We start from the raw sequence: 19,994 nt of genomic DNA, 5'->3' as shown, positions 1-19,994 counted from the left end.
ATTCCAATCCTAGGCCCAAAATTAAATTATCATGTATTCTGTGGTATTACAATATAAAGTGAATGAGGAGATCTTAATAGCTATTTAAATATAGCAGTTTAAAAATATACTTTTACTTGGATCTGTGTTGACCATATTTTCTTTTCTAATTTAGTCTTTATTCTCCCAACATAGAACATTATTTAAAAGAACAGTATGCTTTACTAAGTTTTCACTTAGTGGAGATTGCAAATTTGCATTGCAAATTAAGTCAAGACCCCTAACAAAGGACTATATATAAAAATGAATTTATATCTTTTTGACTTGAACACATTCATCTACTAAGCAAAATCTACTCCAGTTTCGATTGATACAGCATTTCTGAGTAACTTTATTTTTTACTATATCAGTAACCCTTATTTACTATAGCAAATTAGTAAATAGAGTTAAGTCAGGTTTTCTCAGTCTCAGCCCTATTAATTTGGGCAGGATGATTTTTCCTTGTGGAAGGCTGTCCTGTGTGTGAGGATATTTAGCTGTATTTTCAGAGCTACTAGAAGTGAGCTGCATTTTCCCAGTTGTAACAAACAAAGTCTCAGATATTGCCAGATACCTTTGGGGGAGAAAAACTGTCCCCAGTTGAGAACCAATAAATTAAATTAAAATAAAACAAAATTAATTTATATCCTTACCATAAATTTTCTATGCACACAGATACAAACATATGAACAAATTCTTTAAAATATTATCTCATATATTGTTACTGTTCTTCTGCAGCATATATTATGAGCACTTTTTAAATTAAACTATAGTTGATTTGCAACATTATATGAGCTTAAGGTGTATGAAATAGATTCAATACTTTTATAGATTATAATCCATTTAAAGTTATCATACTAATTACATTCCCTATGCTGTACATTACATTTGTATACCTTATTTATTTTACAAACAGTAATTTGCTTATACATTTTGTATATTAACCCCTATCAGACATGTGAGAAGGCAATGGCAACCCACTCCAGTACTCTTGCCTGGAAAATCCCATGGGTGGAGGAGCCTGGTAGGCTGAAGTCCATGGGGTCACGAAGAGTCCAAGACGACTGAGCGACTTCACTTTCACTTTTCACTTTCATGCATTGGAGAAGGAAATGGCAACCCACTCCAGTGTTCTTGCCTGGAGAATCCCAGGGATAGGGGAGCCTGGTGGGCTGCTGTCTATGGGGTCGCACAGAGTCGGACACAACTGAAGTGATAAGGAAAGGAAAATCAGACGTATTGTTTGCAAATGTTTTCTCCCATTCCATAGGTTGTCTTTTTCCTTGCTGGTGGTTATTTTTTTGATCATGGTATGGAATCAATTTTGTACATCATTGAATTAACTTGCTAATATTTTGTTGATCATTTTTGTATTTATATTAATCCCAGTTATTACTCTGTAATTTTCTTTTTTTGTCTTTTGTCTGGTTTTGGCATCAGGGTAATGGTGGCCAGATTGAATGAATCTGGGAGTCTTCCTTCCTCTTCAGTTTTTTGGAATAGTTTGATAAGGACAGGTATTAGCTCTTCTTTATGTGTTTGGCAGATTTCCTCTGTGAAGCCATCTGGTCCTGAACTTTGTTGAGAATTTTTTGATTATTGATTCAATTTCAATTGCAGTGATACTTGGGTCATTGAACTGAACAGTTGCAGTGATAGGTCTCTTCAGATTATCTACTTCTTCTTGATTTAGTTTTAGAAAATTGTATGTTTCTAGGAATTTATCCATGCTTTCTAGATTGTCCAGTTTGTTGGTATATAACTGTTTGCGGTATTCTCTTATGATTGCTTATATCTCTGAAATATCAGTTGTTAATTTCTCTTCTTTCATTTTTTTGTGTTTGTGTCTGTATACTTGGGTCATCTTTTTTTTTCCCTAATGATCTTGGCTGAAGGTTCCTCAATTTTGATTATCTTTTCAAAAAACCAGTTTTTGGTTTCATTGATCTTTTCAGCTAGCTTTTTATTTGGCGGGGGTGGGGGGTGGGGGTGGGGGTGGTTTCCATTTTATTTCTTTACTCTGATCTTAATTTTTTCCTTTTTCTTACTTTGTGCTTTGTTTGTTCTTCTTTATCTAATTCTGTTAGAAAATAGGTTGTTTGAGAATTTTTTGTTCTTTTTTTCTTGAGGTATGCCTGTATCACTATTAACTTCCAAGAACTGCTTTTGCTATGTCCCGCAGACTTTTGGATGGTTATGTTTTTATTTGCATTTGTCTTGCGAAGAGTTGACTCATTGGAAAAGACCCTGATGCTGGGAGGGATTGGGGGCAGGAGAAGGGGACGACAGAGGATGAGATGGCTGGATGGCATCACTGACTCAATGGACATGAGTTTGAGTGAATTCCGGGAGTTGGTGATGGACAGGGAGGCCTGGTGCGCTGTGATTCATGGGGTTGCAAAGAGTCGGACACGACTGAGCAACTGAACTGACTGACTGACTGAGATATATTCTGATTTCCTTTTTCAGTTCCTCACTGACCCAGGATTTTTTAATTAGCACGCTATTTAGTCTACGTGTGTTTGTCTTTATCTTTATTTCTGTAATTGATTTCTCATTTCATACCTTGATGGTCAGAAATGATATAATGTCTTTCCTCTTAAATTTGTTGAAATTTCTTTTATAGCCTAGAAAATGAACTATCCTGGAGAACATACCATGTGCACTTTAAAAGAATGTGTATTCTGATGCTTTTGGATGAAATGTCCTGTAGGTATCTATTATGTCCAACTACTATAATGTGTATCAGGAACACTTTTTCACAAATAAGCCCGTATCTACTTCATCATTCTTAATGGTTGCATAGTATTCCACCAGTTGGAAACTATATAGTTTATTTGCTCAATTACCTGTACTTAGATTTTGAAGTTATTCCTAATATTTTCACAGACAGTAACATGACAAAAGTGCTCACTTAGTTGGCTAAGATATTTTTGGGTGACATTTTCTTTCCCTAAGAATTTTACAGATTTTGTTTCATGTCTTTTGATATTAAAAGTTGGTTATAAAGAGAAATATAAGTCCAGTATGATTGCTTTTCTCTTGTATATTCTCATTTGCATGTTTAGGCAGTGAAAGATTCTCTGCTCTCAAAGTTGAGAAATTTGGGCTTTAAAATTAAATTTTTGTTACTGATATTTCCTGGAGTATACTGTTCTTTTCATGGTTGAGGCACAATTCTACATTCTTTTCAATGAGATTTTCTTCTATCAATATCTTTAAATTAACCTTCATTTTCAGTTGCTGGTATCCCTTTTTCACTGCCACCAATTTTCCTTATATTGTATTATTCCTGGCTTTGTTATCTTTTCCTAAGTGCTTTAATTTCTTTATTTTCCCCTTTGCATTCATTGTGAATCATACAATCCTTCATTTAAGTATCATACAATCCTTCATTTAAGTCAGTGTTTCAGCTTTTCTCTCCTTTAGTATTTTTTCTTTCAGTATCTTTAATGATACAAATAACCCACATTTACTATAGTTATGTTAACAAATGCAGCTAAATGAGGGCTTTTCAACTTTGACTCTAACGACATTTGGGCTGGAAAACTCCTCATTGTGAGTGTGGGGTCTCCTGTGCACTGTAATATACTTAAGACTTATTGAACTTTGTGACTTATTTATTAGTTCTTGAATAGTGTTGTTCTGGTCCTCTCTTGGTGTCCGTAGCTTCTTTTTCTCTGTATGTCATTATGAGCATGTTTTTGTTTATTAACTGAATATTCTTCTTAGGGTCTTCCATATAATGAAGCTCTATCAAGAATTTGTTTTCTCTATCTTGAGTAATATGTTTTATGTTTTTCCAGAAGAGGTCAGTTGTCAGTTATAATAGGACATATGTTCTTCATTTTCTTGCTCATGATTGACACAGTTGATCTCTTTGTTATTGTCTTTGTTATGAAACAGTATGTGCCAATCCTCTTTGAGTCACTGTCCACCTTATCACAGTTCAGCTGCCTACCTGTCTGAGACCTACAAGGTGATATTCAACTCCTTTCCTCAGTCTGTGTGCCAGTGGTGAAAATTCTAGGGGAGCAGATGGAAACTGTTCCACTGGGCCAGTGTCATCTTGATGTAATTAGTAGTGTGTGCAGTTACCATTCATGTTTCCTCAGTGATGGTGAGGAAAAATATTCTTTGGCATCAAATCATTCCTGCTTTTAGCACAGAGCTTCCAGCCATTGCTTCAGTCAGATCAAGCCAGTTTTCCCTCTTTCTGATTCACCTGTTGCCACAGAGCAGTCATTTCCAAACTCTGAAGAGGTAAAATTATGAGCATTAAGAAATATTTTTATATTTGACATTTTCAGTTTTACTGAGATACAACTGAATGCAGCACTGTGTAAATTTAAGGTGTACAGCATAATGATTTTAGTAACATGCATCATGAATGATTACTGTAAGGAATTTAGTGAATATTTATCATCTCATATAGATACAAAGGAAATAGAAAAAATAGTGCTTTCTTGTGATGAAAACCTTTGAATTCACTCTTTAACAAGTTTCATGTATAACATACACCATGATTAATTATACTAGTTATGTTGTATGTTATATACTACATTCCTAATATTTATCTTGTGACTGGAAGTTTGTACCTTTTGACTATTGTCATCCAATTCCTCCTACTTCTAACCCTTGCCTCTAATAACCACAAATCTAATGTCTTTTTCTATGAATTTGTTTTAATGGTTTTGAATTACAACACTATGTTAAATTCCTGGTACACAACATTGTGATTCCATATTTCTAAACATTTCAAAATGAGTATGATGATAAATCTAGGTGTCATCTGTCACCAAATGATGATATTACTTAATTATTGACTATATTCATCACATATTTTATTTCATACCTCAGTTCAGTTCAGTTGCTCGGTCGTGTCTGACTCTTTGTCACCCCATGAATCATAGCAAGCCAGGCCTCCCTGTCCATCATCAACTCCCGGAGTTCACTCAAACTCGTGTCCATCGAGTCGGTGATGCCATCCAGCCATCTCATCCTCTGTTGTCCCCTTCTCCTCTTGCCCCCAATCCCTCCCAGCCTATGACTCATTTTTTAACTTAAAGTTTGTACCTCTTAATCTCCCTCACTTGCTGCTCTCTTCCAATCACCCCATCCCTCTGGCAATCAAGTGTATCTATGACGTTATATTTGTTTTGTTTAGATTCCACATATAAATTATACAGTATTTGTCTTACTTTGCTTGACTTATTTCAATGAGCACAATACTGTCTAGGTCCATCCATGTTGTTGCAAATGGCAGTATTTCATTCTTTTAGTGGCTGAGTACTATTCCATTGTGTGTATATAACATCTTTATCTGTTCATCTATTGATGTGCACGTATGCTGCTTCTATATCTTGGCTACTGTAAATAATGCTGCATTGAATATAAGGGTGCATATATCTTTTTAATTTAGTGTTTAAAAATATCCAGTATATGCTCTAGGAGTGTGGGCTGTGTAGGCCCTTCTGTTATGATAGGGTTGACTACTATGGGCACTCTGATAGGTGTGGCTGGTCCTGACCCAGTGGGCTGCCAACTCCAGCCTAGTGTGAATGTTGCTGGCTACTGGTGGATGATGCTGGGTTATGGAATGGCTGGCTGCATGACTCAGAAGTCCCAGTCCTGGTGCTGTCCTGCTAGTGAGTGGAGCCCGGTCTTAGAGTGGCTGTCTGCAGATCTGTGGATCCTGGAGGTAGTGTTGGCCTGATAGTGGGCAGAACTGGGGCCCAGGAGTTCCAAGTTTGATGACAGCCCTTTCATGAGTGGGCTGGGTTGTGATCTAATTGGCTACAGTGCTGCAGGGATCCTGAAGTTGATGTCATGCCAGTGGGGTTGGAGCTGCGACCCCACACGACTAGCTGCTTATCTTGGGGAAGCTCCAGTTGACTGGATAGTGAGGGATATCAGATCTCAGGGCTAATAAGCCAGAGGGAGTACTCCAAAATGCAACTCACACAGCATCAGTGTTCCCATGGTAGAATGAGCTCCTCAAAATGGCAATGCCCAGCATTTATGTCCTCAGGATGAGTCCCAGTTGCCTCCTCCCTCTCCAGGAATATCCAAGATCAGCTAGTGCATCTGACCTGGCTCAACCAAATTATTGCTTCCTGTTCTGGGTCTAGAAGACTGTGAGATTCTGGGTGCAAACTTAAAGAGCAGAATCTGTTTCCTATAGTCCTCTAGCTCTCCTGAAAGTAAATTAAGTCCCACTGGTCTTCAAAGCAAGGTGTTCTGGGGGCTCTTCTGGTATAGAATTCCTGGGGTGGGGAGCCTAATGTGGGGCTTGGACCCACTGTTACTTAGGGAGAATCTCTACAGTTGTGATTATCCTCCTGTTTGGGAGTTACTTACCTGAGGTGTGGGTTTTGACCAAGACTCCGCCCCTCCTACCCAACTCACTGTGGTTATTTCTTTATATCTTTAGTTGTGAAGGATTTTTTCTGCTAGTCTTCAGGTTGTTCTTATCAATAGTTGCTCTTTAAATAGTTACAATTCAGGTGGGAGGAGGTGAGCTCAGGTTATTCCTACTCCATCATGCTGGCCACTTGCCCCTTAACTATGAACATTTTTACGGCCGTTGAGCCTTACTAAAAAACTGCCCTCCAGAAAGGTTTTACTGATTACAAAACAATTGCACATGAAAGGGGTGTATCTACCTCCCTATATTCTTGCCAACCTTGTTTATTTGCTTGTTAATATAATTGGACTTTTGTAAAAAAAAAATTAAAACTATAAAATGCAATTTAATGTATTTCAAATGTATTCAATTTATTATTTTCTTTTTGAAATTCACATGCAATATCTGAAAGCTTATAAATGTCATGTACACACAAACTACAATATTCTAAAAACTTAACAGAAATGTAAAGGATTCTTATTAATGTGTAAAAAGGCATCTTTAAAAGGCAATTATTAAAGCAACTATATAAAACTGGGGGCAATTTATAAAATAGACTTAAATGTTTAAGACAAAGTGTTGAAGGTAGGAAAAAATGACTTTTAAAGTAAAGGATGAAATGTTTTTCAGAAAGTAATAGCTGTTTCTTTGAAATCCAGAAAGAAAGGTTACTAACTATTCTTCCCATGAACACATGTACAAAATGATCACTGTCTCAAAGGTCACCTGATTGTGTCCATGAGATAATATAAATGAAGAGCAGGAAATAAAACCCAACTTATGCCTTTATTAACACATGCAACTCCTAATACAAGTCCTCCTACCTATCTATGCATCTATCCATCCTGAATCTAGAATAGCTTTATTGAGAATTCATATAGTATAAAATTTATCACTGAAAAGTATACAGTTTATTGGTATTCAGTATATTCAAGTTGTGTAACCACCATAACTATCTCATTTCACAACATTTTTGCCATCCCAAATGAAAACCCATTAGGAGTCACTCCCCATTCTCCTCTCCTCTCTAGTTCTGGCAAACACTAATCTACATGCTATTTCTTTACATTTATGTACTGTGGACATTTTCTAAAAGTGGGATCACATGATATGTGGCCTTTGTGACTGTATTCCTTCATTTGGTTTAATGGAGGTTCATTAAATTTTTTGAGGTTTCCAGTTCATCCATACTGTAGCATTCCTGTACTTCATTCTTTTTATTGATGAATATGGATATACACCATTTCATTTATCCAGTCATAAGCTGATAGACATTTGGGTTGTTAGCACTCTCTGGAAAAACTTTCTGCAAATAGTTTAAGTTATTTTATTTTAATATATTCAACTTGTCTTTGTTTGTAGATTATACTCAATACAAAGTCAAAAATTATTTTTTTGAGGAAAAATAATTACAAGGATTTAGAGTACATGAATATTCAACATTAAAATATAACTTAAACTCCAAATAAGAACCTCCAAATCTTGTAGTCCATACAAGTCTCTGTCTGATCTCTGAGAACAGATCTCTAAATGACTGCTAGATAATGATTCTATTTCATTTCTTTCTCCTCTAGCTAGAAAAGGGCTAAAAGGGCTCCCAGTTAAAAAAAAAAAAAAAATGCCTCCACATACTTCCTGTGCACATAATGGAAGAACAAGAAAAAAATGTATTTTCTCACAGTTAACATATAAAATCTAATTAATTTTGGATTTGTGGAATTTGGCATAATGTACCTGAGAACTACTGCTGGCCTATTTTGAATATCAAGACATGAGACAAGAGTTATGGATCTAAATTGTCCAGAAGAATAATGATACATTTAACTAAATTTTCTCCTACTGCTATGGTAACACTGTCTCAGCTTTTACCTCTTCTATCCCTCTGCCTGTTGTCTTGCTTTGTCATCATTCTGTGTATTAGAGAAGGCAGTGTATTAACAAGAAAGCACTTGGAATTAAGTCCCAGAAAGTGGCCCCTATCTTAGACTTTACTATGTGGGTATGGAAACGTGCCATTCCCATTATAATATATACAACCTGTCCAACTGCAGAGGACAATCTTTCAGCTTTTAAATTTTCCTTCCCAGGGCAGGGGGTACACTAAAGGGCAAAACACTCAAGTATTCAGCTTGCTAAATATCTTTGCCTCCAACATTCTTTCCAATTATCCATCACCATCAGCAGCAAAACTGTACTGAATTTAGGCTCCGACAGATTTAAACAAAAAGGCACTAGTTTTGGACTCAGAAGATCAGAGTTGAATTCTCACCGGTCAAATATTAATTCTGTGTTCTTGGTCATATTATACCTTCCCTGAGATATATATCACCTGTAAAACATTTCCTCTGTAATAGAGGAATGAAAGATTCACAGAGATGCTAAGAAGATTAATTAAGGCAACATTTGTAAAGTTTCTGGAACACAGTAAGCACTCAATCAATGTGAGATCCTCTGACGTCAAAGTAATGCATAAAAACCCACTAGATTTAGACTGAAGGGCTATGCTGTCCAAAATGGTAGCTACCAGCAACAAGTGGCTAAATTTTTTTTTTTGCCATATGGCATGTGGGATTTTAGTTCCCGATCAGGGAAACAACCACCACCCCCTGCATTGGAAGCATGGAGTCTTAACCACTGGAAGGCTAGGGAAGTTTCAGGTGTCTACTAAGACTATTATCGAAATTAAGTAATCTTTAAAATTAAGTTTTCAGTGCTTAATAGCCTCATGTGGCTAGTAGCCATATACTGGCTAGCACCAATACTTACCATAACCATCATCACAGAAGTTCTACTGAACAATGATGCACTAGAAGTGATAGAACTCAATGAAAACCAGAAGCCTAAATTCTTGCCACTAACTCTGTAACTTTAGCAGAGCAACTTTATCTCACTATGCTACTGTTCCTCAAGATAAAATGTAATAATGCCTTTACAGCAACATTGCAGAGATCAGGTGCACTGAAATAATTTTTCTTTGCTTTCTTACTATCTTCCCAGGACCCCAAAATTAAATTACGCACAAAAATTAGCAAGGACCATTTTGAGTATGACTCAATAGGTACAGTTCTTTGGGAGTTCAAAATTCATAGCCATGATTTGATGTTATTCCAACACACCTGTAAGTAGTTAAGAATAGTGTATTTCAGAAGCACACCTAGCTATGTGCAGACACTTCTTGGGGTGATGGAAAGAAACAAAGTAACATAGTTAAAAAGGTGTTCATTGGCAAATGTCCTTTTGTAGACAAATCAATTTTCATTGGGTTTAAAATGCAAAGGTCAGAGATCCTATTTTCTATTTATTTGTTTCATTTTAATGCCTAAATCTGTCTTTCCCAGATTTAGAAACAATAATCTGGGCTGTCATTGTGAGGATAATATTGTAATTTTTTTTTTTTAATACAGAGAAGGGGTTAACAAACTTTTTCTGTAAAGGTCCAGAGTAAATGATCTAGGGCCATGAATTTTCTATCATAGTTACTTAATTCTGCTGGTGTTGCATGAAAACCACCACAAAATGTAAATAAATGTTGTGTCAATAAAACTATATAGTCTGTCAGGCCTACATTTGCCAACTTCATATGTAGAAGGACACGGAAGAACATAGCTTTTCCTGCTCTTCTTCACAGTATTTTTTACCATGATTATATGACTTTTTTTCCTTTATTTGAACATACACTGTATCCTACAAATAATCAGTTTTAAATGTTTAATTCGGAAATGTCAAAACATTTTTTCTTCTCATTTTTATTAAGACATTGAATATAAATTATATAATTCTTTAGGACAATACCTTTATTTTCATACTGATAGCAAACTGAGAAGGATGGTCATAGTATATAAACTGTAAAATAACAAATTCAATGATTCACAGATCTAATATGGTCATTCAAAGTTTCCTACCTATTTTACTATTTCATGAGTTGAATTAAATCTTAAATAGAAAACCAAAATTGAGCTAAGAGCCTCAATGCCATTACTTCTTAAGTTCCCATTACTGTTCTAGACAAATAAATCAAGGTCAAATATTTAGATGACTCAAGCAGCATCTATTAAAAAAACCTGGTAACTTGTATGCATAGGTTAAGAATGGACTGCCAAGAAATGATGAGAAATTAATAAAATAAAATCATGATATTTCAGAGTTGGAAGAGTCCTTATAGAACAACTTGTTCAACATCATTGCTCTATGGATGATGAGTGTGGTAATCTTTTTTTTTTCCTTTCCAGGAAACACTTTCTTCTTATTAGATCCCCAGGTTTCTTATGGAATTACCCCTTCCTTCTCTTACTCTTAGCTCTGGTAGTTTGAATGAGGGTGGTCTTGTTATCAGGCCAACAAGTGGGGATTTAACCCAGAGAGGACTCATCAGAGCCCTGTAAACTCTTGACCAGAGGACTGGTTCAGAGGTAAGTTTCTGACCTAAAATCATCATCTAAATTCTGAGATATTTCTTAGAATTGCCAGGAGAGAACCAACCTTCCTTCCTTCCTTCCCTTTTCCTTCTCCCTCCCTCCTCCCTTCCCTTCCTTTCATCCTTTACTCTTTCTTGCCCCCTGCCCCATTCTTTCTTTCTTACAGATGCAAACTTCTGAGAATATCTACCTGGGATGGCCAGCAGCCATTTTGCCACCTTGTGGAAATGGCCCATCTGAGAATGAAACCAATACAGACTAGCATCTCTGAGATGCGGAGTTCACATTCTGAGGCTCTGAGTTTCTGGATCTAGCCTTAACTGTAGCTGAAAATGTCTGCCTTTTGTAATTACAAGAACAAAACCATCCTCCCCCTCTCAACCTTTTTTCTTAAGCTTGAGTTGGTTTTTTGCCACTGCAAAAGAGCTTATACAAATACAAGAGGTTGTTCAACCCAAAGAAGTGAATGTTGGTAAGTGGAAAGGTCAGGACTTCAATCCCCTCTAAATTTGATGCTAGTTCTACGAGACTGACAGGATAGACTAGCAAACCCATTAAAATCTTACATGCAAAGCAGTTTGGGTAAAAAGTGTATATTACTCTTTAAGCTTCTTTGAGTACTGTATTTAGACTCTCACTTCCTTTCATAGATATTCTTGTTTAGGATAGGGCCATGTATAACAAATACTGATCAGATTTAAAGGAAATTATTTTTCACCCTTACATATAGTACAGCTGAAGACTTGAAGGGGACATCAGACGGTCAGAAATACAGGACACACTGGAGTAGGTAATATATAGGCTTCAGATCCACACCACCAATTGTCCCCAATTCTCCTGTGTACCCTCCGTCTGTGTGGCTATGCCTTAACACATACCAGTAATTCACTCCATAAAAATACATGGAAACTGTACTGTGTTCAGCACCAGGGATACTATGCAAACCACATCAACTCAATACTTCGAGCTTCCAAGAAAATATAGCTTCCCACGTCTTTGAAAACAAAGGGCTCTTTGTTGTTATTTAACAAAATAGTCACACGAATGATTTCATTTCTTTACCCCCTCCTCCAAACTGTATTGATTAGAAATATCCATATACACAGCCAGATTAATACAAGCCTTAACAAAGGGTAAAGGATTCAAATATGTAGTTTTTGTCTAATTGATAGAAATACATTATTTCTTTTACAATACTGACTAGTAAAGCTATCAAAATCAAAACACACTTAAAAAGACACTGTTAATATTTTTCATGTACTGTGTAACAATTAATAAAGGATGTACAACCGATCTATAAAATGAGTTCTTCCTCCATGATAAACACAGATCTATAAAACAATGGTGCTTCTGTCCAGATATGAAGCTTTTGAGAACAACGTAAAACTGGTTAAAAAAAGTATGGTCTATGACACATTTGTACGTTGAGAGGAAAGCAGCTAATGTTGGAACCTGAGCCACATAAGTGGGAGGAGATTATGTCTGAATATTTCCTACAATGCTACGTGAACTAAGGCCATATTTTAACTGTCAGATATTTGTGGCACTTACCTGGGCTTTCAGGGTGTATAAAATTTTCACCCTTTGATTAAGTAATCTCCTAACAGATACAGTCACTGAAAAAGTTGAGTAGAACTGGGATAACCCTGGGACAACCCAAATTTTTTATCTCTGGCTATACTGCCTAAGACACTAGTATCTTAGTAAAAGAAAAAAAAATTGATGAGTAAAATAGATTAAAATGAGAAATACACAGATCTTAGAGTTTATAAAACAGAGGATTTTATTCAAATTTACATACAGATAAAAATTTACCAAAATTTTAACACAAACCTAAATCACATTCTTTCTCACCACAAAAATGGACACTATGCAAAAAAGCCACATTCTCTCAATTACATTTTCCCAGGTGGTAGATTCAGGGGGGAAATAGGAAGGGAGAAAAGACAGTGACACTCACAGCATAATTTGATTTCAGTGTTGTCTCATCTTGAAATGACTCAATCAGAGATTTCCATAAGAATCAATCTTCAGTTCTGATGTTAAAAGAGAAACTTCTACTCCAAAATCACAAATAAGGCTTCTGGCTTCATTTTTAGTATGAGGTAAACAGCATATTCAATATTAAGGCAAATGGTAGGATACATGTATGTGGTATTAATTATGAATCTTCCATTGTAAAATATATTTCATGGATTTTCTAAACATGTTGGAATTCAAAATAGTAAAAACTCTTGCAGTTTATAACAGCTACTTGTTTCAGTGTCTTAGCTGCACCTTTTTGATGGCAAATCTGTTCAATGTAATCTTGTCTGACTTTTTTTTTTTTTACAGCATGCATTTTTTTTTTTTAAACACAATACAAATGTTCACCAAAATGGCTGCAAATGAACCAGGGCCTGATCTCAAATGCTGTATACACACACACTGTTTGGCCTTGTAGACCGCTCCCCCAAATTGGCAAAACAATGGTGAGCTGACTCACTATGACAGAAAATTATGCGAATGCAGGTCATTAAATTAATAAAGGCTATAAGGGAAATTAAGCTGTCTAGATATCTTATTCAAAAAATACAGATTTAAATATTTTTAAACAAAAAACTTGAAATTCTTACTCTTCCCCTTTCCCACCCCACCTTTTTCCCCAATGGAATAACCATTTTCTTCACAGTGGTGAGAGAACCATCCCTTTTTATGGGTAAGTGCACTTCTTCCAAGGGATCAGGGCAAGGCATCACTTCTTAGCCACACTGGCAACAGCTTTCTTGGCTGCATCCTCCAGGTCGACAGCTGAAGTGATGGGGAGTCCGCTGTTACTGAGAATGTTCTGGGCCTCGTGGACGTTGGTTCCTGGAAGGGAGTGGGGGGATGTTGTACAGTCACTGAGATGGAACTGAAGGTGGTGGGTGCCCCAGGAAGTTTCATACAACCTGAAGTCGTGAGATGCCTGAGTCTCCTGTACATCCGTGCATGCTAAGTTGCTTTAGTCATGTCTGACTCTTTGTGACCCCATGGACTGTAGCCCACCACGCTCCTCTGTCCATGGGATTCTCCAGGCAAGAATACTGGAGTGGGTTGCCATGTCCTCCTCCAGGGGATCTTCTTGACTCAGGGATCAAACCTGCATCTCTTGCATCTCCTGCATTGGCAGATGGGTGCTTTACCACCTGGGAAGACCGCCTGATCTTCTAACACCATTTTATTACAACTCAGGTCATTTTTTATGATCCAGACCTGGCTATTCAGATATATTTAGATGACAAATTTATTTTTTTCCTCTTTTTAATTCAAATGCCTGGCATTAAAAAGATATTGTCTCTATTTTCTCTGGCATTAAAAAAACTGAAATAATGAGGTTTTTAGAAGATCATGAACAAAGATTAACAACCACTTGTTCAACTAGTTTGAAAGAGGAAAATCTTCTGAAATAGACGTATCTTTTGATTGGATAGTCTGAATATGGAATATAAAGAAGAAAACCTTGTGCACACAAAAATGAGCAAGAGAATGGTAAGTCAGGGTGTTAGAATGATATGGAGTATGGCAGTAACACAGGAAGATGCTCAGGATGAATCTACTTATAGCTTTTCACTAGGAAGAAAATTAAAAAACAGATTCTAATCAATATCACAGACAGGAAAGATGATGTGACAAAATCTGTATCAAGTGATAGTCCAGCTACAAAAAAAGATGAAAGGATTTTCAAGAGACTAATGGACATTTTTTTCCTGATAAAAGCTAAAATTGCTGCTGGTAATCCACACACTCAAGTGAATTTAATGTAGTTTTGGCTCATTCCAGAAGTCCTTTGTCTTAATCTCTTGAAACAAAAGGTCTGAGTCATGAGCTAATCTGAGATCTGAAGTTAGAGAATCTGCTCACTGGCTCGAATCCACTGCCTGGAGACAGTGACAGTATTCAAAGTGTCCCTTTATGCTTCATCCTCATTCTACCTAACAAAAATGGCAGATGCCATGAAAATGAGCACTGTAACCTCTAATGACATCTCTTGGCCATTTCTGGTGGATCTGTAGCATATGCAGGCCAAACCACCCCACCTAATTGTGTTCTTCGGTGACTATTTAACATGCAAAACACCACTCCGTTCTTTTCAATGTGAATAAGCTCCTGGGAGAAATGTGATAAAATTTAAGTGTCTAATGAAATATCTCATCTTACATCATCTCCAGTGCTTTTATCTAGTTAGTAAGACAGAGCCTATTTATAAACAAAGACCTTGAAATATAGGCCTTGGAGGACCTCAGAGTACAAATAAAAAGGAGATGCTTGGTCAGCATGTTTCATACCAAAGGCAAAGGCAAGAATTAAGGAGGAACAATTGAGCCGAGAAGGCGGTATAGTACTGATTCTCCTGGCACGCTAGGTCCACCAAAGCAGTGTTGAAGGGGACACTGGACACTGTGTCCTTGGCTCAAGGCTGACTCGGGGCCGCCTTACACAGGAATCTGATGAATGGACTCCATGACAAACAAGAACTTAAAACATAGGGAAGTTGTTACTTAAAATCCCTAGACTCCCATTCTGACTCTGTCATGTATTAATTGTAGTTTTGGATAAATCATTTAAATCTTTTGAGCATCAACTTCTTTATCTTCAGACATAATACTGTGATCATTTTCCTCACAATGAATATTGATTAAGCATATGTCAGGTACAGTGCTAAGGGATTTACATGTGACCCATGAAAACTTTACAATGAATTTGGATAGGTCCAGTTGTACCTATTTCACAGACGAGATAACTGAGGCACAGAGAGGTTAAAAAACTTCTCTACAGTCACACGGGTTGAAAGAGGCAGAGATGGTACTTGAATCCTGTTCTAATTATGTCCTAAAGGCATACTAGTCTGTTTTCCTACCTTTAAAATGAGGAAAGTAATGCTGGTAGCATAGGTCGCCATGAGAACAAAATGAAATAATAGGTGTGAAAGCATTCTGTAAATGGCAGTCTCTGTGGCGGTCGTGGCTGGTTGTTTACCAAAGCTCCATGCTCCTCTGCTACAGCGGGGAGCTACTGTTGGGAAAGAGCTGCCAAAGAGGAACTGCAATTCCCAGGCCCTGTTCCAGGTGGGGGAGGGGGGTTGTGTGACTGAGTCCTGGTCAATACACTGTGAATAGCAATGAAACACATGCCCGTGAAGTTTCTTCCACTTTTACTCTCTGTATTCCCTCTGTTTTCCTTGTCTGCCTTCTGAAATGTTGCCAACCAGAAAAATATTAGATGGCAGCTTTTTTTCAGATGACAATGACTACCTTAAAATCCATGTTTGGGTAACTCTGCAGAGCCAAGCACCCAGCTCCTCACCCTCTCTGACTTCATATGAATCAGAACGAAACCCCTACTATATTGCCTCTGAACATATCTGTTGTTATAGGAGTGAGCATTACATTTTTATAAAAAATTCATTTATTTTCATTGAAGGATAATTTCTTTACAATATTGTGTTGATTTCTGCCATGCATCAACATGAATTAGCCATAGGTATACATATGTCACAAGCATTACTTTAATTAACACGCTATTGTGTTAAGTGTGGGTGGCAGCTTCTAAAATGGTTCTCAGATGACTGACTGAGACTTCTTGGTGTTCATGCCCCTTGAGTACAGGCTGGAGCAGTGGCCTGCCTCTAAAGGAGAAGAATATAGCAAAAGTGATGGAAGGTCACTTCTGAGACTAAGTCCATCACTGTGGTCTTGCTTCCTCTGATTTTCTGTTTGTTCACTCTAATGAAACCAACTGCCATGCTATGGGCTATGGGCTGCCCCATGGGGAAACTCACAATGCAAAGGACTCAGGGCAGCCTCTAGCCAGCAGGCACCAAGGAACTGAGGCGTTCATTCCAACAACCCATAAAGAGCTGCACCCCACCAACTGTGTGGGTGTGCCTACAGGCAACAAGCCCCGCTCCCGCCACCCCTGCGAGGCAAGCTGCAACAGAACCCCAGTCTTGGCCGACACAATGATTGGACTTGAGAGAGATCTTGAGCCAGAGGACGCAGCTGAGCCAGCCCTGGATTTCCCATCAAAGAAACTGTAAGATGGTCAATGTTATTTTGTGCTAAGCGGCAGCTAAATTTTGGGGCAATTTGTTTCACACTAGAACTTAACTAATGCAGATGAAAAGATTTACTATTTCATTAAGAACAACCTCAATGTGCATTTTGATTCATTTGGTAAAGATTCAGCCAAGGTCCCAGAGGCTGAAAAGTAGGACAGGGGATCAGACTGTGGCAGGTGTTGGTACCAAGCTAAGGGATTCCAACCTTAATCTGCAGGCTTATGTATAATAGTAGTGGTACAGTGTGAATCAGTCTTGACAGACACAGAATCGAATTGGTCTTTGGACTAGGAGGTCAATGAAAGTCAAAGATGGAAATTTTTATCTCCTTCAACAGAGATATGGACTTAGAACGCTCTCTCCAGCTGGGCTCCAATTCACCAGAGAAGAAAAATCTACATTATGCTACAAGAGACTCAGAATTCTCCCTCTTCCTTTCTCAACACACAGCTCCCCAGACTCCATGCATCACCCCAAGAGGCAGTCTTATCTGGCTGAACATCCCTCACCTTCTAATCTACTTCTCCTCGATATGACTCCTCTTGTGGGCACAGGTCTCACACACCTACAGGTCTACACAAAGCTCTGCGTATCTGGACTGAAAGAGTTCTGCTAGGAGTGGGGATAACAACAATAAAAGCATAGAGCAGCTTTCACTTCACACAGGTCACACACGGCTCTGGGGTTCTAAGTATATTTGCTCCCCTGTTCCTCAGTAGAACCCTGAGATAGCTGCTATTATCTTCCTTTTACAGAGGAGAGGACTGAGGCACAAATAAGTTAAAGGCTAGTCCAGTAAGTATGGCTAGTAATAGGAAGCAGTGGAATGAACATTCAAATAATGCTTGACACACCCATTCTGATACCTGAATAAGTCCTTCTTATGATTTTGTAAATATATGTCATCATCATCCTTATAACAACGACAAAAAATCTGGTTTACAAAGTCCTCCCACATTACTTTATTTGACCCTTACAAGGAACTTGTGAATTTGATGTTTCTAAATGAACCCGTGAGTTCAGTGTTTATAAATCAGTTCTTTTTCTTTTTTTTTTTAAGCCAAGAGTACTGGGGCTTAGTGACTGACTGGCAGAATTCAGTTTCAAAATCCTTTGCTTTCTGGACTCTATTTTGATTTCCCAGTGACTCCCGTTTGACATTTAAAACACAGAGCACTTTACCATGCATGAAATCATCAGAACCTCAGTGAGGCCATAAATTATTCAAGAACAAGGATCATGTACAACTAGGATGTCTGCTCTTTTGGCTAAACCTTCTGTCCCCACGGTCCCTGCTCTATGAGGGACCATGGCATATTCTCTACCCCAAGGCAGACCTTGACTGCTTCTAAGACACTGACTGCACCTGACCCAAGGGCGGTCCAAATACAGACCATGGTCATTAGTCCAATTAGATTTTCTCTATAGAGAATCTCAATGGGTGGTTTCCATGAAAGAGAAAGTAGTAGATGAAAAGGACTTCTAGTCATAAGTAGGCAGATGAGAGAAAGACAGTGCAAATACGTAGAGGGTGGAGAAGTCAAGTGAAGAGACCAAGGGCTGGAATGATGTTCCTGAGGTCTGCCTCCAACTCAGACCCTGCTCTTCCTGTGGGCCAGCTTTATTATGGCCCCCACCCACCGAGAGAAATGTTGGTTCACCTTCCTTTCCATGAGTATGCATGAATAGTGCATACTCCTGATATGCATTATACCTCCTGATAAATGGGTTGTTCTTCCTTATAACGAACTAGCCAGTTCCTGAATTAATACCCTTTTCAGCATCCAACTTAGCACCAGATATACCCAAGAGGGAAAATGGCTGACAGAGAAACCCATGAACCTGCAGACAAGCCTGCTATGCCCTCTACCCTGAGCTCTGCTGCCCTTTCTGCTTGGAGGACGCCATATGTCCGTGAACTATCTTTTTAAATGACATTTCTTTGGGGATGCTTTCTTGTCACCACATCTCAACCCCCAACCTAGAGTAGCGGATTGGAAAATGAGCTTCCCAAATACTTTGTACATCTAAAATCCCAGCACTATTAGGACTGCTTACTGACATTGCTCTTGTCCCCACTAAACATAGGCTTTGGAAGGGCTGCCATTGCTCAGGTTTGCTCACCGTGTACCTCTAGGCACAGTGTCCCCCACAAAGGATGTGTCTGTGCATGGACTGAATAACCATGGACAGGCTCATCCATAAAAAGTGAACTTCAGGCAGCAAGTGTGGGTGACTCCGCTTCTGAGCACCTTGCTGGCCAATAACTCTTTATATGAGGTTGAAATAAAAAATCCAAACGGCCTCAGGGAAAACGAAGAGGGTTGTTCATGAGCTTTCTGAGTCCTCAGATGCTTTCATTGACCCCTCTTTCTAAGAAGGGCCACATAGCAGCTGGCTGTGTTGAGTGTCCTTGAGGGAGGCTCCAAGCTGCTGCCACTTCTAGCTGTCCAGGCATATAAGGTCACTGTGCTCAAGGTTAACAACCAGAGGTGGTGGCCAGGGTAACAGAGTGGATAGGGCAGCTCCACACTAACACAGGGTCTTTCTCTCCATCCAGCTGCTCCGGCAGGGCCATATCAAAAGGCCTAATTTCTTCATAATTCCAGGATCCACTAAAGTGAATTTAATTATATTTGCAGTTACACTTCAATTACAGTCTTAATTATAAAGCACATACTAGGCATGCTCAGAGCCAAGCAGTTTTAGAAGAGAACCTCACAGTGAAATAGGAAGCTGAGGCACAGGACTATGAGGAGAAAGAGGAAATATACAGAGGGGCCTTGGTCAAATGAAAATCTGTCACACAAGGTGGGGGGGAGGGTTGGCATTAGAAACAGGTTAAAAAAGAGAGAAACACACACAGAACAGATGAGATGGAGGACGTGGCAGAGCCAGGGGCAGGAGAGTCAAAAAGAAAGAGAGAGAGAGAGAGACCGGAGGGAGAGACAGAGGGACAAGATAAACAGAGAGGGAGAAGAGGAAAGAGACCAAAAAACAAACAAACAAAAAAGGAGAATGAGAGACAGAATGGATGAAAGAGGAGACTAGAGATTGAGATGACTAAGAGAATGAA

General features: G+C 38.3%; 1 protein-coding gene across 8 annotated transcripts in view; it reads right to left on the bottom strand.

Moving 5' to 3' along the window:
- SUCLG2 (succinate-CoA ligase GDP-forming subunit beta) overlaps positions 1-19,994 on the bottom strand; it is a 296,723-nt gene that overhangs the window by 11,209 nt on the left and 265,520 nt on the right. For 6 of the 8 annotated variants that reach the window (XM_086366915.1, XM_086366917.1, XM_086366911.1 and 3 more), the window contains one exon: positions 12,599-13,689. The exons of the other annotated variants lie outside the window; for them this stretch is intronic. In XM_086366915.1, coding sequence (XP_086223041.1) covers positions 13,574-13,689 — 116 coding nt within the window. In that variant the 3' untranslated portion in view covers positions 12,599-13,573. Of the gene's footprint in view, positions 1-12,598; positions 13,690-19,994 lie in introns of those variants that run through there. 8 annotated transcript variants of the gene reach the window in all.

This window comes from Bos grunniens, chromosome 22, assembly GCF_055505025.1.
Source record: "Bos grunniens cultivar Pamir isolate PY7600 chromosome 22, Bosgru_T2T1.0, whole genome shotgun sequence".
Taxonomy (NCBI): Eukaryota; Metazoa; Chordata; class Mammalia; order Artiodactyla; family Bovidae; genus Bos; species Bos grunniens.
The sequence above is the reverse complement of the archived record's forward strand: the minus strand, read 5'-3'. Positions and strand labels throughout refer to the sequence as shown.